This window comes from Mesocricetus auratus, unplaced genomic scaffold (genome assembly GCF_017639785.1).
Source record: "Mesocricetus auratus isolate SY011 unplaced genomic scaffold, BCM_Maur_2.0 Super-Scaffold_100003, whole genome shotgun sequence".
Lineage (NCBI taxonomy): Eukaryota > Metazoa > Chordata > Mammalia > Rodentia > Cricetidae > Mesocricetus > Mesocricetus auratus.
The window spans coordinates 92,973,902-93,000,177 of record NW_024429188.1 but is presented as its reverse complement, the minus strand read 5'-3'; the positions used below and the strand labels follow the sequence as shown (position 1 = coordinate 93,000,177).

At 36.3% G+C, this 26,276-nt stretch overlaps 1 protein-coding gene across 3 annotated transcripts; it reads right to left on the bottom strand.

Moving 5' to 3' along the window:
• Nucleotides 1-124: 124 nt before the first annotated feature.
• Nucleotides 125-25,625, bottom strand: Sh2d1a (SH2 domain containing 1A). 3 transcript variants are annotated; one of them, XM_021231041.2, is made up of 4 exons: nucleotides 25,327-25,625; nucleotides 7,067-7,130; nucleotides 1,617-1,899; nucleotides 125-489 (listed from the first exon to the last, which is right to left on the bottom strand). In XM_021231041.2, the coding sequence occupies exons 1-3, from the start codon at nucleotides 25,461-25,463 to the stop codon at nucleotides 1,642-1,644; spliced, it is 459 nt and encodes a 152-aa protein (XP_021086700.1). In that variant the 5' UTR covers nucleotides 25,464-25,625; the 3' UTR covers nucleotides 125-489; nucleotides 1,617-1,641. The 3 variants fall into 3 exon arrangements, with proteins under 3 accessions (XP_021086700.1, XP_005076888.1, XP_005076886.1); XM_005076831.4 differs by having other exon boundaries at nucleotides 1,767-1,899; XM_005076829.4 differs by having other exon boundaries at nucleotides 1,758-1,899; nucleotides 25,327-25,623.
• Between the last annotated feature and the right edge of the window lie 651 nt (nucleotides 25,626-26,276).

Sequence of the window (26,276 nt, the reverse complement as noted above, 5' to 3'; positions counted from 1 at the left end):
AAATCCCAAAGAAGCCTAAGGCATCACAATTACTTGAGCTCTGCACACCAGATGCCTTCCTACCATGAAATCAAGCAAGACACTTGATAATCAGTAGCTATCAAATAATTCACATAAATGCAGCTTTTGACCAAAAAAATGAAGATTATTTTTATTTACATGTGGCAAGAACTGACATTAATCTTGTAAAGTCATCATTGTGCTTTAAACTGTTTCTCTTTGTAAATTCAGGAAGTAAAAATACTCTAAAAGATTCTGTTTCCTGGTGCTCACTTTCAAACACTTGTCATCTACAATGTCCACTTTCAGCTCTGACATAGGCGAGATGCTCCTATTACAGGACTAGAGTGGTGCTTAAAAGGCATTTGCAGTTCACTGAACTGTATTATCTACAATATACAAGACTTGGCATATACTTAAATTATTGAAAATAAAGGACAGGGTGCGTTCTTCATGGTGCTTTCAGGCAGACATCAGAATCACTTCTCCCTAAAGAAAAAGATTAGCAAAAGTCAAGAGAGGTTCGTACAGTGTTAAAATGATAGTTTAACTCAAATTTGCAATATTCACCCCAATACTATGCCTTAAGCAGCTATAGTTTAAAATGCCACCATAAAGAATAAATTACTGGACAGGAAAGAAAGTTAGCTGCTTTCTAAATTGGAGTTCTATTTACATTTTGATGTCAAAGGCTAACTATTCATTAATTTAATTCACATTTGAGTCTAATTATCAATTTATGTCTGAGCCTGGTTCCCTATCCCCCAAATTATAAAAACTCAATTTATCATAAATACTAACTGTAGCAATCAAGGTACATCTTCTCACTCAAAACAAAATATTAACCTCTTTTCATGCAAGAATAGGGTCGTCAATTGGCTGGTGTACACTCTTTAGCTCAATATATTCACTAATAATAGCTTTGCTCAAGAGAATCATGACTGCCAGTAAAGCAACCAAGAGTGCTAATTTGATTTCCTTTGCTACTGTAAAATTTCATTCATTCATACACCATCAGCTCAGAAATCAGAATCACAGGAACTAGGCTACCATTAGCCTTTCTGTGCTGTAAAGACAAAGGAGGTTGTTTAGTAAGCAAACGGGAGCAGACGGTCCTCATATTTCCTGAACTATCCCATCTTTCTAATCATATGTGCATAGGTTACTGAAGCAAAATGGTACCAGGCACTACAAAAGGGACTAGGAAGAATAAGATAGAAATAAAGATACAGCCGGGCATTTGTGGCACACATCTTTAATCCCAGCACTCGGGAGGCAGAGGCAGGCGGATCTCTGTGAGTTTGAGGCCAGCCTGGTCTACAGAGCAAGTTCCAGGACAGCCTCCAAATCAAAACAAAGAAACCCTGTCTCGAAAAACCAAAAAGAAAGAGAGAGAGAGAAAGAGAGAAAGAGAGAGAGAGAGAGAGAGAGAGAGAGAGAGAGAGAAAGAAAGAAAGAAAGAAAGAAAGAAAGAAAGAAAGAAAGAAAGAAAGAAAGAAAGAAAGAAAGAAAGAGAAAAAAGAAAGAAAGATGAAAATATCCTGGCCTCATAGATTTTTTTGCAGTTTTATTGAAAGTGTATATTAGAGCATAGTACAGCCCTTTTGCATAGTTACCTCTCATCTGATTTGCTGGCTGCAGCTACCTCCTTGTTGAATTTTTCTTATGAATCTTCCTGCTTCTTATGTGGTCATGAATAGGTTGACCCCCTAACTCTAAGCTTCCCAAGTGTTTGAAAACTGAGCAGGAGTCCACACCTGTGGTACCTTGTGGACTCCTAGCCGAGGACTTCTCCACTGGATACTGCAGAGGTATTACAATGCCTTGATCTGGCTTCTGAAATGCTGAAATCAGATTCTTTATTTTCCTGAAAAATCTTTTGTGTACTCCAGGTGCTGTCTGGAAAATAAAAGACAAAAGAAGTCTTTATTTGCCCCACGATGCTAAAAAGAAAGACCTATAAGATGTTAGAGGGCTGCTCAGAGAGACAACATTTGTGTAACTTGCTCAAATATTTGAAAACATACAGAAATGAAAACAACATCCAGAAGAGCTTACTTTGCTTGGCTGAATTTCCTTGCAAGAGGAGCTAATGAGCTGTCATTGCAGTTCTCCCAAGGGTAGTACTAGTTTGTACAAGCTCTTGCTCACAGCTCTGCCCTTCCTGACTGTTACCCATCATACATCCCGAACCTCTAAGGATGTACAGGCCATTACCCACAATGAATTCACGAACAGAGGGAATGCAGTTAAACATTAAAAAAAAAGTACAGATACTACAGGTCATTAACAAAAAGCCCAAGGAACCAAAACAACAACCAACAGCCTGCCCCCTGTCCTCATTTTACAATATCAAAAACTACACAGAAAATTTAAAAAGCAACTGTTATGATACACACAACTGCATGGCTAGATGATGCATATACTCTTTTGCCTCGTAATACATACCGACTTACCCTTCGTGTTAATTTTGTGTTCTTTTCCCAAATTGTTTGCATAATCAGCCCTGCACCATGACAAGGTTTCCTATATGACATGAAACTGAAAGACTATAGAAGGTTATCTTATTTATGTATTTGTTCGTTTTTAAAGAGACCACATTTGCAGGTGGCTGTTAAAAATGTATTCTTTCCCTGACATCTGTGCTCTCACAAAGACACTGCCTGAAATCAACATTCCCCACAAAGCTTATGAGCTGAGCTTTAGACATCCGCTCAAAACTGTCATTTTACATAAAATAAAATAGTATTGCCATGAGCAACTGAACATTAACTAGTCTTGCTTTTTTCTTTCTATTTTTTAGAAAGTTGTAGATTTTTGAGATGGGAACTGATTGGTTTTTAGCATTTGAGGAGAAAACATGTGGACTGGCACACAGACTTCTGTCAACTAGACTTTAAACTTCAGATAACAGACTATCCAAAGTTACTCTTGGTCATTGCCTACTTTGGAGTGAGTTTTCCAGTACAAACACAAGGCAGATGTTCTCTTAAGCTGTAATTTAGTGTTCACCTATACGGTGTCAACAGACAGAAAATGGTCTCCCAACCATCTCTATCCTTGTGATTAGAAGACCTTCCTAAATTTCTGTTGAGGCTTCATCTAAAAATAGCATGGCCATTCTCACAGAGACCCGAATAGCTCTTTGGCTTAAAGACAAACCCTGCAAATTACAAAGGCATGCAAATGGGTACAAAATACCTCCTTAGTCCTTCTTTAGGGAATGTTTTGATTTTTCAAAACACTTTCCCATCTCTAGTCTTCACTATTTCCTCATGGATTGATAGATATTGATTCTTTCCATTATTCTCATTTCACAGATACAAAAATGTAACCTTTCATCTTGCATTGAAGTACATTAATAAGCAGGTGCGAGGTCTCACATAAATCAGAAGCAGCAGAATTGTTTCTGCATTCCTTTCAGATTAAGACTAGACCAAGAAGTTTCGAGTGAAGCTGAAGTCACCCGCTAAAGGAGAAACTGCGTATTTCCCCAGAGGGGAATCATTTCAAACCACACTTCATTTCAGCTGTTTCTTGTGGCTTACAAAATTATTTTCAACAGAGGCATCATTTCTATGAGGACTGGTAGTTAACACTTGATTATCCATGCTGACAGAGAAGACGAATACCACTGGACATAGAGAAGCAATTTGAACATGAGAGGTAGCATTTCTTTTGCAAATGACTGACCTAGTTTATGATGCTATGCTTAGGTTAATAAGCAATTCACTTACTAGCTAAGGATATCCTGGTGACCAACTACCCAGAAAGGCACAGAAATTGGCAGCAAGAGAGAGAACAGTACACTTTTGACAATGAATTGCTGAAAATCTATACTTAATAAATGATAATCAACACCTCATCACAACTTTAGCCTCCAAGGACTAAGTTAATGTCCTCAGTAATGCTCTACCTAAAATGAAAAAGATGAATATTTGTCTTTCATAATCCAATAGATTCAAAGTTCAATTTAAAATCACATCTTAAAACATATCATAAACTTACATAAGGACACAGGATAGAATGTTCCTGACATGACCTTTTCTTATGGTGTGGCAAACTAAAACGGTTTTCCTGAAAATAGTACAAATGCCACTTACCCCATTTTCGAAAGACATTTATCACACACAAAAAAGCATCACTGCCACTACCCTGTCAGTGAATTCAGTTCTTGTTCAAATTTGAGCATTTCCCACACTGCCATCACTTAATTATCCATGGAAATATGTTTTGAATCACAGATGATCTTCAATACAATCTGAGGAACTTTCTTCCAGCCAGGTGGTATGAGCTCTGAGAGTTATGCACTAGTTTTATATTCACCTTAACAAGAAGGCAAATCTTGTGGACAGAAAAAAAATGCAATATGCATTTCATGAAACAAACATGTTACCTCTTTCCCATTTGGGGATAATCCATGCCAATCTTCTGCTCTCATGGTGCAAATAATTACAATATTATTATATAAGGAGGGTTAAATTACATAACAGAATAAGGAATATTTATACTCAATAAACCCCCTTCTTAAAACGATTCCAAATAGGTAATGATGTGATATGATGTTATATGTGAAATGACAGAAAACAGATTATTGAGGGATCTTTGAGGAAGGAAAATGAAAAGAGTGTAAAGCAGTGGATAATTACAAGGAAACAATGTCTTCCAGATACAGCAGGACAGTTTCACATATGAACTCACAGTGGTTATGACAACATGCACAAGACCTGTGCAACCTAAGTCAGATCAAATCCAAGCTTGAAGAGAGGAGGTGTGCACAAATTCCCACTTCTGGCAAGGAGCTACTGGCAATTGATAGCTACCAGGAGAAGAAAAGACAACTTTCTTTAAAAGAATAGACCCTGGTAAATCAATCGTGCTTCTGAAGAAGACCGCGCATCCAAGAATATTTGGACAGCACAAATTGAGATGACAGATTTAGCAAAAAAGAGTACACAAAATTGCATGGACTGGGAGGGAGGAATGGATCTTGGAGGACAAGGGTAAATATGATCAAAACATATTGTGCAAAATTCTCAAAGAGATAATTTTTTAAATCACAAAAATATCAAAGATTTTTTTCCATAAACATACTTTTATTACTCAGCTGAAGGATATTTCTTGAGGGAAGAGGATTATTTGTGACCAACCCATACATGAATTCACATATATCAGCTACACATAACTATTCTTCACAATAAATCAAATTGCTTATTTATTTCCAGTGATAGATTTTTATGTAATATAGTTTTGTTTACAAGTGGTACTGATTTTTCCTTATATAGTATCACAGTATTAATTATCCTGACATAAAGTAACAATGTGATCAGAGAGGGATATATATATATCATACCGAAGAGCATAATCAAAGCACATTATATACTAGTCCTATGAAACACATTCCTATGTACAGTGAATATATGGCAATAAAAACAAAATTAGTTGGGGATATTTCTCAGTGGTATAGCACTTGCCTGGTATGCATGAGACCCTGGGTTTCAACCCTAATCCTATTTTTTAAAATCCTAAAAGTTAAAGGCAAAACTTAAAATATAAAATTAACCAATTTTTAAGATAACAATGTACTTGAATATATTCTAATTCATTTCCACAAGTTAAAGGCAAAACTTAAAATATAAAATTAACCAATTTTTAAGATAACAATGTACTTGAATATATTCTAATTCATTTCCACAATTTAAATGCTTGTAATTTATACTTTGCTTTTTACTGATTAATTTGTAAGACATTTTAAATTGTCTAGCCTTTATAATGCCTTAAATACACAGATTAATTCATTATTAACTAATTAATAGATGTTTATATTAACATCTATGCTTCCAAACGATCATAGTGAAGTACTTCTACTGTTAGAATGGACTATTATAAAGTCAGAAACCACCTGAAGCATATGCTACAATTGTGGAATGATTAAGTGGCTCATAAGATGAGTTATTCTATGCTACTTTCTACTATGCTCTGTAGAAAGATTTCACTCATTCCTTGAACTGACACAGTGACACTCAAATATTTTCAAAGCCACACTAAATCTTTGTTCTGAATAAATCTTACTAAAACTCCCAATTTATAGGTAAACTAAAGAGAACTTCACAATTGAAGCCAGATAGGTGCCCAGAAATACACCCCCTCGCCTATTCCTTTCCTGCAACCCCCTTTCCAGGGAGTCCTAAGATAGAAGAGAACTGCAATTTCTGAAAACATCCCTTTAAAACATTGCAATATCAGGTCAGAATTTGTTGTGCATGCATGTATGAAACTTTCAAAGAACATTTTTATTAAATTAAAAACTGCAATTTTCCCTCTTCTCTATCTGCATTATCCAGAGGCCTCTTCTGAGAGACTTGCCTGTGCACACAGGGCAGCATCAATTACCTGGATGCTTGGAAATGCCTCTATCTTTGAACTCTTATGCTTGGTAACTTAGTACTGGACTATACACAATCATATTGCTGAGCAGTTTTCAGTAGTTCATATTCTTGATGCTCACTCTACAGCTAAGAGCTTCATTGCTTGCATTATCTTACACTCCTTGAAATGAGTCCTCTGAGTAAATGTTTGTAGGCTCATTTTACAAATTGCTTCAATCAAAAGTAACTATAGGAAGAACCATGCGGAGCATGAATGCATTGGACACGGCCCAGGATCTCATGCTGCAATTTAATTCCCTGTTATATCTCCTAAAAGCTACTAGTGACTAATAGAAAATAGAAATCCCAGTTGGTTTGTTTTTATCCATAACAGCACCAAAGTCCATATCAATATCAGTGTGTGCTTTCTAAAAGTTTGTATAGGCACTGTAAGTAACTTAGACATGATCCTTCAAATTTCTCCATTCTCCATAGTGATACCATTCCACAAAGGTCTGGAACCAAAATTTTCTAAAGGATTATAAGTGAACCACCAACGACTATGGAAGTGAGCATTGACCATTTAAATATGATTAATATTTTGGTAATGTATGATATGACTTCTCTTTTTAAAAAACACTAAATTTCAAGCACTTTGATGATACCCAAAGAAGCAAAAATAAATAAAAGATCTTTACCTCAGCACTCCAAGAACCTGTTTCTGTCTGCGACACTCTATATGTATAGATGTAACCTTGATACCTGTGAAAGAGTACATTTCCATTACCAATGGTTTCCAGAAGAACAATGGATGCTGTAAACTTGAACTTACTCTAAAAGCTACATATACTGGATATAAATGGAAAGCTTCCTGGCAGCCATAGGAAGCAAAGTAGTTGGATTTAATTTGCTTGCATTTCATTTCAGCCCAATCACAGTTCCCAATGATTAGTTTTCTTAACTGTGTGAATTAATACGCCTAAGGATTTGCCTAGTAGAGAGACTAGACAGAAAGAAACTATAGACCTGCTGTCACTGATGAAAAATCATAAATTATTAAACACTTTTAACAAACCAGAGTCTTACTGTTTTATAAGTGTACATAGAGTCTTAAGCTAAAAATGGCTGACTGAAATAAGATGCAATTAAATTAACAGTAATACTGATAGTATTAATTATTAAAGTAATGTAAGTATATTGTGCTATGAAATATAATTATTCTTATGATATTACCATCATAGTAAATAGTAATATTCTATTTAGTAGTAACAGTAATTGAATTTTAAAAGGGAGTACTGCACCACAGAATGCTATCCAGTCTTTGAAATAATTAAATTCTGCTATTTTCAGCAGTATGAATAGAACTGGAAGACAGGGTATTAAATAATTCAAGCACAGCAAAACAAAAAGTATATATTTTCCCTTATATAAAGAAGGCAAAATGTTGCTCTCAAAGAAGTACAGAATAGAATAGTGGCTAATAGGGCTAGAGAGATGTGTGAAAAGTTGAAACACTTGTTTATTGTAAATATTAGCTAAAGATATATTAGATTTGTTTATGCTGTGGAACATTTGTTTAATGATGCAATGATGTGTTGCATTTGTTTAACTCTGTGAAGCTGTGTTACTTTGCCTGTCTAAAACACCTGATTGATCTAATAAAGAGCTGAGCGACCAATAGCTAGGCAGAAGAAAGGATAGATGGGGTTGGCAGGTGGAAAGAATGAATAGGAGGAGAAATCTGGAAAGAGAAGATTGAGGAGCAAAAGGAGAAGAGAGGGCAGACACCAGGGGGCAGCCACCCAGTCACATAGCCAACCATGAAGTAAGAAGTAAAGAAAGGTATATAGAATAGAGAAAGATAAAAGGCCAAGGGGGAAAAAATAAATGGGATAATTTAAGTTAAGAAAAGCTGGCTAGAAGCAAGTCAAGCTAAAGCTGGGCATTCATAAAAAAGAATAAGCCCCAGTATGATTTATTTGAGATCTGCGTAGTGGGCCCCCAAAGAGTAAAAAGCCACAAAAATAAAAAAGAAATATTTTGTTGCCCAGCATGGTGATCTCAAATATCACTAGGGCCTGAGAAGGCTGGGAGAAAAGGATACAGCCCCTTTAAGAAACTCTGCCTTACAGCAGAGCACTTAAACAGCATTTTTGCACTAAACAGAAAAAAAAAACCTAAGTAAAAAGTGCCTGCCACAGTTCAGGGCACTGGCATTCAATAGCTTGGGGACTGAATACAGTTCCTAGTCAAACACTCTTCCAACCAGACCTCAAGTTTTATGCTTGGCTTTCACAAACCCAGAAGTGAATGGAGCCAGCCAATAGAGTCATGCAGAGGATCCAAAGGTAGCTTAGCATTTAAAGTTTGCTCACACAGTAAAAACGACTAGAGATATGCAGTAAAAGAGATCCAGATGGGGAAAACCCCTAAACAGGTTGCAATGTGTTTAACAATCACATATGCTTCAGAAAAAAGTAATGGGTATAGACAGTCATAGAAAAAAATAGTATAACAATAATAAAGTCTTTAAAGAGAGAGTAAATATAGTATAAAAGTAATATAAAAGAAAAAACACATAAGATGGGAAACACACAGGGAGTCTGGATGTATATAATATTGTGGATTTTGGAATAGTGATGCAAATTTAAAGTTATTTTGTTACATTGTATATATGTTTCTACTCTTGTTTGGGTATTGTGCTTATACAACTCATTTAAAAATGCAATGTATAATTAAGAAATGAGGTTAGTAGTTGTCTATAATAATCAAACTTGTAGTCACATTACAAGGTTAAGTAGATACATTTAGATAGATAAATGGTCTTCAAAAACTTCAAAGACCTATAGGATATGGCATTTAAAAAGTTTTGTTAACATGGGGCTTTTCATGACAATGAGACACATCTGGCAGTACCAATTTATTTCAGAGAAGATGATGGGCACCGACGGAACTCTATATGGAGCTTCCTTTCTATGTGGCAAGGCTAGCTATTTGGGCAAGACACTGCTTTGCCTTGACTGCTGACAGTATACTTGTATAAACTGGACATGTAGAACCCACAGAAAAGTAACTAATAAACTTTGTGAAAGGCAGGACAGTCCTTAAAAATTTCTACTTCACAGGAGAGTCTGCCAGACATTCTGCAGGACACATAGGAAAGCGGCTGATGAACTTTGGCAACACAACATAGGAGGGTCCTTCAAATATCATGTTTCACTGAGAAGTCCACAAGATACTCTAGGCCTGTAGGCTGAAGATGGATGCCCCAACATTGGAGAGGAACACTGAGTGACTGTCCAGGCAGGCAGATGTCTCTGTTATTAGGTAATATTACATCCTTCTGGGGTTTGTGATGGAGTTTAAGACAAAGTAATTAGAGTTACAATTTTCCTTAGTTATGGTAGAAAGTAAATTAGCTATAAAACTTTGGAGTCACTAAGATAGGATAGATAATGGAGTATTTTCTCTAAATTTGTCAGACACAAATGGACTGGACATTGTGAATGTAATCCTTACTCAATAGCTGTTCTTATTGTATATAGTCTTACTATGTTAAAGTTAAAACCTTTTGTTTTTATTTAGACAAAAGGGAGACTTATTACTCTCTAAGAGGATTCAGGTAAAACTCCCAGCATCCACACAGTAGTTCATAACCATCTGTAACTCCAGTTCCAGGGTATTTGACGGCCTTTTTTCCATCAAGAACACCAAGCAAGCACATGGTGCACATGCATACATGCATGCAAAATACTCACACATAAAATAAGGTGAATAATCTAATAAAAAATTAAAAGAATGATAGTTAACAGATTGTGGAAAGTATAGAGATTAGGATAGTTAATTGAAATGGGATGTTGATGTATAGGAGTAATCTATTTTAGTGTTCTTCATGGCAGTGGCTACTTATGACTAACAACAACTATAATTTTGTATTTCAATATTGCTAGTAAGGGCGATTCAGAGCATTACCAACACAAAAGAAGTGATAAAAATGGCAGTCACCCTAATCTGATCATTAAACATTGTATACATGTGCTGAAATATCACACTGTATGCCACAACAATGGACAATTATATGTAAATTTAAACTATACAATTAATGAGAGAAAAATAGCTAATACTTCAAAACGGTTTGTCCTTTCAAATGTGGTAAATATTGTCCCCATTACTCAAATCATTGGCATTGTGTACCTCTTTAGATGAATTATACTCTATGACAAGGCTTTTAAATGTGATATTTTTCTGTTCAGCTGCCATAAACAATATCATAGACTGAATGTCTTAAATAAAAACAAGTTGTTGCTCACATTTCTGGAAACTAACTATAAGGGCAAGGTACAAGCAAAAAAGATTTCATTTTTGGGTCTTGACTAATGAACACCAGAAAAAGTTCTCTCTTGCATTATTTGTTAAGTCGCCAATAATATTACATTTGGCTCTCCTTATTTTTATTTACTTATTTATTTGACACAAACTTTGTGTAACCCTGGGCTAGTTTGAAACCCATGATCATCCTGCCTCAACTTCCTGAGGTTCTCGATTATAGGAACACATCTCCACACATGAATGCAGACCCCTCTTTAACCTTTCCCTCTAGAGATCTTATATGCAAACATAGTCATACTGGGGATAAGGTTTAAACTTATTTGGGGACACACAGTTCAGACAACATCAGTCTATTACTGGCCCCTAATGTTTTTGCATTAGAGGTAAACTGAAAATTTCTGCATTTTAAAATTATTCTTCATCCAATTCATTTCTCTCCTTTAGTGTTTTACTATAAGCAGTGTTGAATAACCAAGCCATTCCTTCAGCTCTTAGCTTAGAAATCTCCACAGCTAGGTTAGAGGTGGAGAGACAACTTTGTGGCAGATTGCTTGCCTAGCAAGGGTCAAATCATCAACATTACAGCAGAAAAAGGAAAGAAAACGGGATATAATGTTACTTGTATGTATATGTTTTCAGGGCTGACCAATTGACATTGGATAAACAACTGTTATGCTATTCCCTGGGGAAGCTAATTTCTCCTACTCACTAAATAGAATGAGCAGTTTGAATTTATGTATTTATGTATTTAGGAATGTGTGTGTGTGTGTGTGTGTGTGTGTGTGTGTGTGTGTGTGTAACAACAATTAATGGGAAAAGGGTATGAATTTGAAAGAGGCCAAAGAGTAGTGTATGGGACAGTTCAGAGGGAAAAGAAGGGGAAATGGTGTATTATATTATAATATACGAGATATAAGCTAGATAACCAATTTCGTTGTTCACAAATTCTGTCTTCCATAATATTATAATACAGCCTACTCATGTTCTTTGCTACTTTAGAACAGTGATCATATTTCTTCCAATTTCCAATCACTTTCTACTCGTTTCCCTTCTGAGACTTCACCAGAATGACCTTTAACACCATAATTTTTATTTTTTTAATTTTTGATTATAATATAAATACAACATGTATCCCCTTCCTTGTACCTGCAAACCCTCCCATACACCCCTCCTTCCACTCTTTCACATTCATGGCCTCTTTTTCCATTAATTGTTATTGCATGCATACATACATACATACATACATACATATCTTATTCACTCCATATAATGTCACTTGTATGTATGTTTCCAGGACTGACCACTTAGTATTGGATAACCAATTGGTGTGCTCTTCCCTATGGAAGACTATTTCTCTGATTTTCAGCATTCCTTTATTACCTACAGCTCTTGATGTAATTTTACCAACATTCTCTTCATGGCAATCTGAGGAAGGAGGATAACATAAACCTCAAAATTCTTCCAGTTTCCCCCCATTACCAAAGCATTTTACTATGTTACAGCACCACCTGATTTCTTAGTCTCTGTCTTAGCTTACTAAAGTTATTATAACAACACGTCACAATTGAGTGGCTTAAACAGCAGATATTTACTTGTCTCAATTTTACAAGTTGAGAGTCCAAGTTCAAGGTGCCACCATGGTAATTTCATTCTGAAGCCCTTTTTCTTGGCTTGTAGACAACCAACTTCATTATCTGTAGTTACATGGCCTTTTGTCTGTACGTGTGTCTTTCCCCTTCTTACAAAGTCATAAAATGTATGAGACTATGGTTCCATCCTTATGAACTCATTTAATATTAAGTGCCTCCTTAGGACCTATTACAAAGTAGAGACACATTAAGGTAGGGGATTTAATATATGAATTTTTGAGGTATAATTTTACTCCATAGTACACGAACTATATCTTTTGTACACTCCATAAGTCCTATTTTATATGATAAAATGAATTTTATAAATGAGTAAACCGAAATGTTGAGAAATAAAATAACCAAAGCAGACCAGAGATCACACAGTAAAAATGTTATTTGAATTATGCTCATTTGATACTCATGCTATAATGGATATGGATTTATTATACATCAGTGTTCATAATAATAAAACTTAATTTGCTTAATAAACTTTTAAAAATGTGTGCTCAACTAAGTTTATTTAACCAGTATGCAAAATAATGAAGTAATGCATATTCGGTTATTTTGGTGTTTTTTTCCATATATATATTGCATAATGTTTAAATCAAGACAAATCTATTTCTCCAAACATTTGTTATTTCTTTTAACGTACAATCCATTATTAATGTACAATTTTAACATACAATACATTATTATTATTTATTATCTTCCAAATGTGCATAAGCAAATCAGAAATTCTTGTTCCTACTTTACTATATTGGTTAATTTTCTGTCAATTTGATACAAGCTAGAGTCTTGCCTGTAGTAAAGTCTGTGTTGGCATTTTCTTGATTAATAATTGATGTGGGAGGGCCTAGTCACTGCAGGTGCTGCTACCCCTGTACAAGTTATATAAGAAAGCAGACCAAGCAGGCTGAGCAAGCCATGGGGAACTAGTCAGTAAGCAGCATTCCTCCATGTTTCTGCTTCAGTTCCTGCCCTGATCTCTTGTCCTGACATCCCTCAATGATGAACTTTAAGCTAGAAGGTAAAATCAACTCTTTCCTCCACAAACTTCTTTTGATCATTGTGTTTATCACAGCAATAGAAGGCAAACTAGAACATTTAGTGTATACCGATCATTCATTCCCTATCCTACACCCCCTCTACCTCCCCCACAGGGAAGCACTCCACACTACTCTCAATCTTCATGGGAACAACTTATAGTCCATATATGAATGAAAACATGTAGTACATGTCTTTCTGTGTCTCTATTATTTCATTTGTATAATGCTTTCTAATTATATATACGTTTTGCAAAGGACAGGATTTCATTCCCTTTATGGCTGAAGAGAATTCCATTTTGTTTATGTCTCCATTTTCTGTATTCATTCTTCAATTGATACATTCTCCTGATATGTCCATTTCTTGGCTATTGTAAGTAGTGTTGCAATGAATCTGAGAGTTGATATATCTCTTTGATATACTGATTCCATTTTCTTTGAATATATACTCAGGAGTGGATAACTGGATAATGAGGTAGTTCCAGTTTTTTGAGGATCTTCTATACTGTTTTTCATAGCAATTATCCTAATTTACATTTCTGTAAATAGTGTATAATCTTTCCCCCTTCCCACCTACTCGTTAGCATTGTTATCTTTGCTTTCCTTGATATAATAGCTTTTACTATCTATCTATTTTTACTGAAGGGATAGAATAATCTTGTAGTTTTGATGTTCTTTTCTCCGGTAATCAGTGTACTGAAAACTTTTTCATGATTTTCTTTTTTGTAACGATTTTTTGTTTTACATGTTTGATTATTGTGCATGCATGTATATCTATGAACTATGCATGTACAGTGCCCATGGAGGCGAGAAGAGAGTATTGGTTCCCCTGGAACTGGAGTTACAGACAGTTGTGAGCCACCATGTGGTTGCTGGGAACCAAGCCCAGCTCCTCTGCCAAGAACAGTTAGTGCACTTAACCATCTCCCCAACCTCTCAAAATTTTCTTAATAAATATTTCCTTAGTAGAAAAATAAGGTAACTTTATGCTGAATTTTCAAACAAATTTTGAATTTGGATATAGAAAAATAATCATGGTCTCATTTACTTTATTTACTGTTGCTGTTCTTAGGCACAGGGTTGGATCAATGGTAATCCTTGATTAGGCAACATACTAAAGTCTATTTAAATCACTGTGTTTAAACTTAAAAGAGCAGATGATACTAAATTCTTAGAACAAGAGGATTATGCTTAGTTCATTGGCCACATTTGGCATTAAGTCCCTTTAGAATTAAAAAGTCTTTAAATATTTGAATTAAATTGTTACACCTTTAATCAATATCCATCAGTACTAATTACCTAATGAACTACAAAAGACATTTAAAACACTCTAATCAGGTTCATTTGACTTGGGAAATTGGACAAAGGGGTCAATTTAAATGTTGGTGTGATTGCAAAACAAATGTTTTATTTTTCTAATGTAGCTTTACCAGAACATTTGTTCCATATATAAAAATAACTTACTATGTGCTTACACATAATAAAAATATAATCATATTTCACTGTTAAGATCTTACTTCTAAGAAATTTAAATCTACCTTAAAGCACACCAATTTCAGTAAGTACTCTATAGGGAACAAGACAAGAGCTTTGATTTCTGTTTTTCACCATGAGAACTTGAAACATAGGCTATAAGGTACTTTCTTGAAGCCATCCAGAAAAACAGAGGTGGAAGCAGGGCCCAGAGTTCTATTTTTCCCTTTGGAAAGTAATTAATTAGAATGATGCACAGTAAGTTGAAGGGTAATGAGGAAATACCAGTGTTTGAAATCTCAACAACAGTGCTGGGAGACAACTCAGAAAGTACAGTGCTTGCCTGCCAGCAGGGAGACCTGAATTCAGTCCCATGAATGCATGCCATGCATGATGGCATGCACTTGTAGTCCCAGCATTGGAGAGGCAGAAATAGGCTCACTGGGAAGCCAACCTTACCAGGTTGGTGAACTCTAGGAAAGTGAGAATCCCTGTCTCAAAAGGTCAAGATGTAGAACTCCTGAGGAATGGCACCAGAAGTTGTTCTGTGGCTTCCACACACATATGCACACAAAACTGCAAGCAGTTATAGACAAACACAATAATTTATATACAAACTCAATTCATACACAATAACTTACACAAAAACTTGGTAATTTAAGGAAAATGGTAAGCAACTTGTTTTCCAGAATCTAAACAATGGGCCTCAAGATATACAATGGATATAGCTCCTTACCATCATTCAGCTTCATTTAGTCAAAATAAATGAGTATGTTTTGAAAATTGTTTCCTAACGAATCTGATCTTATCTCACTTTCGGTTAAGCAGCAGGAACCTGAGTACCACTTCAAAAGCTCTTACCTTCTTCAGTCTCCAAACAAGCTGGTGTCAATGGCACATTCATTTTTCTCATGATTAAGGTATCTAATATTAACAATTGCCCCCACCCTAAATCCTTGAATTCTGAATGAACAAACTTTTGTCTCTTCTAAATAAATGAGCAGTATGTGACTTCTGCTTTTTTTTTCCAATATATTTTTTATTTAATTCAGAAACATGCATGCTTCCCATGTCAATTCCAGTTCCCTCTCCCACCCCTCCTCCCTTGCCCCTCCATCAGTCCCCTCAGCCCCCCACCCAATCCCCACACCATTCCCCAGGAAGGGTGAGGCCTGCTTTTTAAGTCATAGCACTTACTAATCAATGATCCTCTGTAGATAACTCTTATAATAACGTGCCATGGGTAGGAAAAACCTTAAGGAACTCAAATTGCACTCCTGAGGTCACAGCATTTGTGACCCAGCTGATATGAGTGCTAGGAGCCAAACTCAGATCCTCTGGAGGAGCAGCAAATGCTTTTAACCAATGAGTCAACTCCCTAGCCATGGAATATGCCTTTATAAAGCAACACATATGCTCTGTGTGTAGAACATCACTGTTATAGGGAAAAAAGTAAGATGTGTTAATAAAAGCTATAATAGTATACATGTATTTTACCAAATAACCTTGTCTATCTTTTTACACTCCAAGGAAATCAAGGAAGTTTTTAACAGTAGATAAAGTAAAATTAAGCTAGCTATCCCCAACAAGAAATAATTACTCAAAATAAGGAAATAGTTTTTTAGATATGTCCTCAAAATGTGTGGTTAAAGTAGAAATAAAAATTACATCAAAATAAAGCAATTTTTCAGAGACAGGGAAATAATAGTTAGGAGCATACCTGCTGAATGGGAAAAGCCTTTGCAAATCTGACAAGAGTTGATACCCATAATACCAAAAAGCTCAATAAGAAAGCAAACTGATTGAAAGTAGACAAAGGATACTCTCTCATCCTTGATACATGGGGGAAGGCCTAGGTTCTGCCCCAAAGGATGTGGCAGACTTTGATGATCCCACATGGGAGGCCCCATCCTCCATGAGAAGTGGATAGGGGGGTGGGATGGGGAGATGGTGGGGAGAATGGGAAGATAGGAGGGAGAGGGAACTTGGATTGGTATGTAAAATAAGATTGCATTTAATTTAAATAAAATAATTTTAAAAAAAGAAAGTAGGCAAAGGACCTGAACAGACTTTTCACAAAATAATACATACAAAATGGCCAACAAATATGTGAAAAATTTCAACATCATTAATCATTGAAGAAATGAAAATTGAAAACACACCTGTTCAAGTGGGTCTTACCAAAGATGAAAGATAAGTATTGTGAGGATGTGAAGAAAGAGAACACATGTACACTATTGGTGAGCATGTAAAACAGTAGAGTGATTATGGAAAACAAAAATTTTAAAAATGTATTTCATGATTCAGCAATAGAACAGCAGTGAGTGTATCCAAATGAAACCAGTGTGTCAAAGAGTCTGCTGTGTTCAATGTAGCGCTATTTATGTTATAAAGTATAAGGAACCAACCTTAGTGTGCAAGAATGGATGAAGAAAATGTGATATATACCCTCATATGCTATCCTTCATATAGAAATTTATATTTTAAAACGAACAAACATGGAAATAGAAAATAAACTAGTTGAAAAAAGGAAAAAAACCAGAAGGAGAGGAGACAGAAAAGGGTGATGGGGTAAATAAGATCAAAATATACTATATATGTAAGAATATATCATAATGAACCCATTATTTTACACTAATTATAATGTTCAGTAATTCAACCTTAACAAAAATGTTATCTATTTTTGACACCAGGGATGAACCTGGAGGACAGATATTATGTTAAGTGAAATAACCCTGGCAGAAAATAGACAAATATTGCAAGATCTCACTTATGTGTAGAATCTAAAAATATTGAATTCATAGAAGCTGAGAATACTGTACATCACAAAGACTAAAGGCGAAAAAAACATAATTCATTTTCAAAAGTTGCTACACACTTCTGACCCCCTCTATGAATATAGGCAAAACAAGAAATGGACCAATTTTCACTTCTTTCTCCCATTGGGATGCTTTTTGGAATTGATGATAAACCCAGCATTTAGAATTTAAAACAGTGGAGTGTTTTAATAGTTGCTGTTAATTTCTTTTCATAAGTAGCACACACAAAGTTAGTCATTGCTGATACAAAAATTTGTCTGTATTTCATCTAAAGCTGTCCCCTAATCCTTTAGAATAATTTAATTTTATGTTCATTGGTATTTTGCCTGCATATATGTCTGTGTGAGGGTGTCAGAAGCACTGAAACAAGAGTTACAGTTATGAGATGCCATACGAATGCTGGGAATTGAACCCAGGTCTCTGGAAGAGCAGCCAGTGCTCTTACCCGCTGAGACGTCTCTCCAGCCCCTGTACCCTAAGCCTTTAACAGGTGTTCAGACTCAAGGGGCAGCTCATGGACCCCAGACTTATGGCTGAGAGGCCAGCATGGGACTGATCCAGATCCCCAGAATGTAGGTACCAGTGAGGAGGCCTGGGCAATCTATGGAGCCTCGGGTAGTATTTATCGCTGCCATACGAATGGACTTGGGGAGCCCATTCCACATGGAGGGATACTCTCTCCTCCTGAACACACGGGGGACTTCCTAGATCCTGCCCAGGATGATATGACAGACTTTGGAGATCCCCCATGGAGGGCCTCACCCTCCCTGGAGAGCAGAGGGGGAATGGAGTGGGGATTCCAGGGTGTTGGTGGTGGGTGGAGGGTGGAGGAGGGGAGGAAGAGGGAGCTGGGATTGACATGTGAAGCAAGCTTGTTTCTAATTTAAATAAAAATAAAATAAAAGGTGTTCAGACTAGCAACGGGCAAGTACAGAGCCACTCAGCCTTTTCTTTCTGGGTATGTGTGATGGATAGAACTTCACTTAAAACCAACAAAACTACATTAACTTTATGCTAATTAAAGGACTTCTCAAAGGAAAAGCTGGGAGTACATCTGACTTATGCACCACATTGAAAATAATGCAAGCTACTTCCCATCCTCTCATCTACATATCCTGATGCTATACATAACACTTAAAACACAATTATGCAACAGATTTTGAGGAGCCTTTATCCTTTTCTCAGGCTGGTCTGGAACTCACTATATGAATTTCCAGTACAATCTAACGTCATTCACCATCAAGACTAATGGTAAAACTATGTTAATCACTTGTTAATCCAAGGCAAAAGAAAGTTTCAGAAACTTGACCAATGTAAAATGACTAGATAAGAGGCAGAGTTGACTGTGTACTCAGAGGGTCTTGAAAGAAGAAACTGACTCTTAGCCCCCTTGTATGAGACATCTCTTAGATTTGTGGCAATGAATTAACAGTTTGATCTTACAGGAAATCTCAGAAGTATAACTCCCCCCCCAAAAAAAGAAGGATGAGTCTTTTAGGACACTGGAATAGAACTGTCTGCTGAAGGAGAGGATAGAAGTAACTGAAGAGTAAACAGCTGAGGAGAGTCCAAGAGAGGGGGCAGCAGGATTACAGGTTAACACAGACTTCCTCTATGTTTAACCTAAATAGCAGCTTCAGACGAATCTTGAAGCTTCAATTTTACATTGCTAACCAGAGTCAGATTTTAACTTATTTGTTTGTGAATTGCCCACGTTGCGGTTGATGTGTGACAAATATTACTCGGATGGCTTTTGTGCTCCCTGTACTATTAATAACTTCTACATGGAAAATTGAAAATAACTTTAGTGACCCAACTTATTGTGAAGATGTTACACCAATAACTACAGCCAGTAGAATTTCAAAACCAGATGTCTGGGTGAGCAAGATGGCTCAGAGTGTAAAGACACTGGCTGCAAAGTCTGAGAACCACATGATGTAAGGAGAGAACCAAATTCAGCAAGCTGTCCTCTGACTTATGCTGTAGCATGAATGTACTCACACACAAACACACACACACACACACACACACACAAATAAGTAAATGAATAAGAAATCTACAATGATGTAAACTAAAGTGGGATTTCTCATTCAATTTTATAAGCTTGAATTTATTGTCATACTCTTCTTTACCACACACTGTTCCCTGCTATTACAACTGATAATCTGGAATTTTATTGTAGAATATCTCTATTCTATTTCTTGAATACAGTTGCGTAGTGGGTACTTTATTTCCAGTCCAAGGGACTCCATATCTACTATAGAGATATTTGCTCATCCATTTTCATTGTTATTCTCTCTATTCACAATAGCTAGGAAATAGAAAGAGCCTAGATGTTCATCAACTGAAGAATGGTTAATAAAAATGTGATGTGCTTACCAATGGAATTATATTCAGTTGTTAATAAAAATGAAATTTGCAGGTAAATACATGGAGCTGGATATAGCTATTCTGCATGACCTAACCCAGACTCAAAAAGACAAGCACCACAGATTTTCTCCCATTTGTGATTGTTAGCTTTAATCTTGAGATTTTTCTTTAAAAACAATCTTATTTTGTATACCAATCCGAGATCCTTTTCCCTCCAGTCTTCCCATGCCCCATCCACTCCTTAAAGAGGGTGAGGCCTCCCATGGGGAATCATCAACCTCTGTCACATCATTTGGGGCAGGACCGAGGCCCTACCCCCTATATCTAGGCTGAGGAAGGTGTCCCTTCACAGGGAATGGGCTTAAAAAAGATGTGTGTTTCATGCAGAACACTCATAGAGGTCAGGGATTACTAAGGGACCATGAGTGGCAACTTTCAATGGAGGAGAGACAGAATACACAGGTATAAATAATCAAAAAGGAATGTTGGAACAGAAAAGGTTAAATTGGGGTAGGTGTGGGAAGGCAGGGTAGAAGACAGAAAGGAATAAAGGATACTAAATACCTCTCCAAAAAGTCATGTGTAAACCTAGTAATGTAGATGTTCCCTAAAATATATACCTATACACATATAAAAATGAGTTAAAATGGAGTTACTCTATAACAAGGCAAAAGCTAGACAACATATATTACCAAATGAAACACCTAGTATCAGGAATGAATTGTGTCTTCTTTTGATTTGTTGGCCAGTGAGCTTACATAGACCACCAGACATTACAGGCTATCACCAATGCTCTTGCTTACCCTTCAGAACTTGACAGTAAGACCCTATTGCTGACAACACCACAGACTTGAGGCATAAAACATGGAGGAGTCACGCTGGTACAGACCTGAGAACCTCATCTGTATGGGCTACTTCATAGTGCTGGAAGGAGAAAAGTAATCATCAGTTTTGCCCCTCAGAAAAGGACAAAACAATAACTCTCTTATCCAAAGACATATATGGAAAATTATGTGTCTTCCAGACTAAAGAATTATAAATATGTTTCTTTTTCCAAATCTTTCAGCAGAGAAGTGTAAATTCACCTAGTATATAGGGATATTAATTGTGGAAATATGCTATTTTTTGAGCTAATTTTATAAATTTTTGAGTAGTTTTTCTCTTATGAGGCAATCCCATGTGATAATGAGGCAGTACCTAGTAGCTATCCATATTGGAGTGAAAAGTGAAAAATTGTAAGGGTATAATATGTACCTCAATGAAAGAACCTTAATATTCCTAGAAAATGGAAGAGAGCAAAATCTTGTACCATATCTTTGAAAAAAAGTCAATTCTTTAAAGATGACAATTTTTCTGAATTTATTATAGGTATTAATTTAATCCAATTTAACAGAAACATTTTAGATTTCATCACGAATAACCAGGATATGAGAATGCCTAATAACTTTCTAGTATGTTTGAAAATTATGGTACACTGATGCGATCAAGATAAGCACAAATAGATCAGCTGAACCAAATAGTCCAGAAACAATAACAATATTATAAATATTCAGTTCTTTTAGTATTTGGTAAAGTAGCCTAACAAATGAAGAATGGAAGTTTAATGTAGTAAACTATGTTGGAGAACTGATAACTACCTAGAAACAAATCAAATTAGATCTTTTATGCACTTAAAAATAAAACTCAAATGAAATTAAAGAATAGAATAAATTAATAAAACAACATATTTTAAACAAAAACAGTGAAGTTTGATGTACCTCTGGAAGCTGGAAAGCTAAGAAATTGAACATGAAGAAGCTGAGTGAGGCATTTCAGTACTAAAAGTATTAAATAACAAATGCCAAACTGAGAAAGGATATCTGCAAAATAACGAGATATGTCTGTATGCTTAGGCATTTGTGTGTGTGTGTGTGTGTGTGTGTGTGTGTGTGTGCACCCATGCATACACAAGTGTGTGTATGAAAAGCATTAAGATCCAAATCATTAACTGTTAAAAGTATGCAAATAGCCGGTTCACAAATGGGGAAAAATAGTTTAACAACCACATCAAAAACATTCAGTGTCATTAACAAAATCTAAAATATGAACATGGAGTGTAAATATAATAAAATTAGAAATCAAATTTAAAGGGGAATTATTTTTAACAAGAATACTCATTTTTAAGGAAAATTACACATATAAACTAGAATATATATTTATGGTAATCATTTATATGCAGAACATATAACTGAAAAGTATTGAATGATTCAGGTGTCAAAATAAGATTCTGATGGAAATGTATGAAATTGTCAAAAGGCAAAATTAGTCAATAAGAAATAAAATAAGAAGAAAAATATGGTTTATTTACAACTTAGCTGAACTAAAATACAACCCTTATAAAATAATGTCTTGAATTTCTTTGTGAAAATATTACATATGGATCAGCCTTTATTTCATACTACGTGGAAATTATAGCAAAATGTAGTGAAAGCGTGTACATGTTCAAAAATAATCATCTTATTAAAAAATAGAAGAAATTTTACTTAAAACTTAATAGTAGTTGCCTGTTAGTGATATTTTCCTTTGATTACATTATCTATGTTTTCAAATTTTATATCACAAATACGTGTAAAAGAATATTTAGACAAATTGTTTTAATTCTAATTTTATTTGGAGAAAATAACTGGAAGAAAAGCTCTGTATTGTTAATGAAGAGTAGCAATTATATAAGTGGAGACCTTTTACAATGTTTGAAACATTCTGTTTTCTAAAACCTAACAGGAGAAAAGGCCCTGAGAGCCATAGCTGGGATTTCATCTGGGAAAGAGGACCGTATAGTCGGAAAGTACAATTGGAAGCATACAGTAAAAATAGAGGAAACTGAGGTTGAAGCAAAACTTCTTGGTTAATGGAATAAACAAAGGTAGTGGCACTGAGGAAACTTCAAGTATTGTATGTTTGTTCATGAATATATGATTCTATTTCTTTCTATTCTATATCACACAAATCAGTATTTTGAATTAAGAGTGCATAGTTTGTTGCAAAATAGCATTTTGCAAGTACCATGGAGTGCCAATAAGAGAGAATGAACTATTTATGTGTATCAAAAGGGACAGGCGGCTCCAAAATAACTAAAGAACTAATCAAAGGCAAAGCATCTTGTTTCTTCCTTCCACAGTAGCCTGGTCATAACTCAGAAAACCCTTATGATGGGGAGAATTCTCCACTTCTTGATTTTCATGGGAAGAGGTGTTCATGAAGAAATTAGTCAACAACAACAACAAAACCTTACATTTATGTAGCATTCACCTTCAGTAAAAACTAAAATGATGAGAAATTCCTTACATCGTCCTGACCTACTTGCCTAAAAAACTAAGAATTACTCCCTTCAAGATTTAACTTACAGCAATTTTTTTTGGTTTTTCAAGACAGGGTTTCTCTGTGACTTTGGAGGCTGTCCTGGAACTAACTCTTGTAGACCAGGCTGGTCTCAAACTCACAGAGATCCACCTGCCTCTGCCTCCCGGGTGCTGGGATTAAAGGTGTGTACCACCAATGCCCGGCCCAGCGATCTTTTTTAACAGAAAAAAAAAGATTTCTGTTTTACATATATGGAAGGTGAAGTGCCCAGAGAATCTGAGTGACTCCCTAGAGTCCACACCCTGGCCTCTTGTCAGCCCAAGGCTCTTTGTAGTAGAGTACATGATGCTTTAACAATTCATTCATTCATTTACTTACAAATAATTTCCTGAGTGCCCATTATGTACCAGGGAACGTTTCTGGTACTGGGGACAATATTTGTTCCTTCATGAAGGTACTTTGTGGTAGAGTCCACATGTAAGTAAACATGCTAACAGAAAGTTTAAAGCTCCTTGAATAAAAATAGTGGAATAGCAACATGGACATTTGTTAGAATGATCAAGGGGTGAAGATTGAACAGAAGGTGTAAAATCCTCAGTGTGGAGCAGGCATGGTGACCTTCAGTCACGAAGGTGGTATATAAACTAGATGTCTTAGGTATACTGTCTCCAGCTCTCTCCCCCCACCCCTACTCAGGCTTCATTTGAACCTTCACTTTTCCCTTTAGTTTAAGAAGCATGGTACTTAACCCACTAACCCAAAGCAGCTCATTTCACTCGCCATCCTCCATCTTTTGACAAGAAAAAAGAAAAAAACAAGAAACTTCATTGGCTTCCCTTGCCCTTCCTGAGGTTCCACTTGAGAACATAAAGGTCCAAGCCCAAGGCTGGATGTCTAGTTCACTGCAAAAGCAATTTCCAACAGACATAAAATCCTGGATTCTATCCCCAACACTGAAAATTTATTTTTGCATATATTTAACTTTAAGCCTTTATGATAAATGTACTTAACCTGATCTGAAAACTGACACAAATAAGACTTGGTCATTTAAAAAAATCAATATACAATAACAATCCTCTCACACCATCCACAATTTAATCTTTATTTTCTGACCCAGAAAGTACTTCAAAATTTTGTAGTGTATCATCATGTCTAGAACACACTACAAAGCATTTTCTTTGTTTTGTTTTTATGTAGACCCTATTGTTCTAGAGTGAGGATTTTGTGAGGTTTTTTTTAAATCCTGCTTACAGTAATGCTTGAACTAGGTCCTTTTGAAGAAATCCCTTCATGAAATAAATTGTCCAAAAAAGAGAGTAATAATAAACTAAAGCCAATAGCTTACCGAACATTTGCTCAACGTCAAGCCCAGAGCTTACTAGTTTTTAAAAGCATGGAGGTATTTAATCTTTACATTCCTTTTAATAAATGAGAAAACTCAAGGACTAAGAGATTGATTTGCTGAGATTACAAGTTTAGAGGCTGAGTATGGTAGGATTCGATCTCAGATCTGCTTGGCCGGGGAGGTAGAAAGCCGAGATGGCAACTCCATCTAGTTCAAAATGGGACAAGAGGCTGGAAACAGTCTAGACAAAGAGCAAATTGTTACAGTCCACGTTTTTAAACTCCTTGACCTTTCTTATAAAGGAAGGTAACTCAGAAGCTCCAGAAAATCCTCAGTCTAGTACAGGAGAGGCTGCCACAAACACACTAGTGAGTCCCAGTAGATGAAATCCCCAGTAAGCATCCTATACCCAAGTACTACCCACAACAGCCTTGGGCTGGGTCTGGGGAAGCCTTGGCACCAGGACTGAGAGAGAAAAGTACTCGGAGTCCCTGCTGCTTGTGTCCCTGACTACCGCAACTAAAAGCTGTAACTCTGTGTCCCTCCTTCCAGGCCTCCCCAGCAGGTCAGGGAACGCGTGCTACCAGACTGCCACTACTACAATGTACTCACAAAACACACAAGCAGTACACGCCAGGAACACTCTCGCTGTCTCTTAGCAGATAGCTTCCATCCAGGCCCGTAGCGAGCAAGAGCTTCTCCCCGGTCTCCCTGCTGATTTTGCCATGGTACACAGTGACTGCATCCATGCCAGGCGGACTCTTGTATAGGCCCAGAGGAAGATGGTAAAAGGGAAATGCTGCTGCTGCCTTTGCTGCTGCGGTGGTTACCAGTCACAATCAGCCACCTGACTCCCAGGGCAGCCAGTATGAAAAAAAGAGATGAGCGCCCCAACAACAGGATGTTGTCTACCTGCCTTAAAACCTCTTCTCACACTTCAATTAAGGCCAGCTCAGCAGTTTAGCAGCTTCGAATTTGTCATGGGGTTTGATCACCTGCTCCTCCTTGTTGGGGAGGGAGAAACACTGGAAAGGTGAATACTTGTCATATTTGAGCTGTGCCAGCAATGCAGACAGACCTTACACAACGATGAGAAAGTTGGTAATGTTTTATTTCTTGTGTAGTCCCTGCAACCTGTAGAGCCATCAGCAATGACTTGCCTTAACTAGTGTACAAAAGAATCGGTGATAGAGGGCTGTGGTACATGGCATCATGAGGGGTGGAAAGACTGACAAAGCAAATACATGAAGACCCTGGAACTACAAAATCACGACAGAACCCCCAACTATTTGTGATCTGTGGACTTTAGGAATAGATCTTCCTGAACAAGCTTTCTGTTCTTCAATGCTGATGATGGAATGAATCCAGGGCCTCACAGATGAAACCTTCTACCACTAAGCCTAATCCTTGAATAAGCATAGGCTCAAGCAAATAACAATTTTTAACTTAATATTGTGTTCAAAATCCAAAGTATCAGCTTAGTCACCAAAAAAGCAGTAATTGTGCTAAAAAACTATTCTAGATTGATCTAGCCCAAGAGTTTAAGAAGAGCACATTTTTTT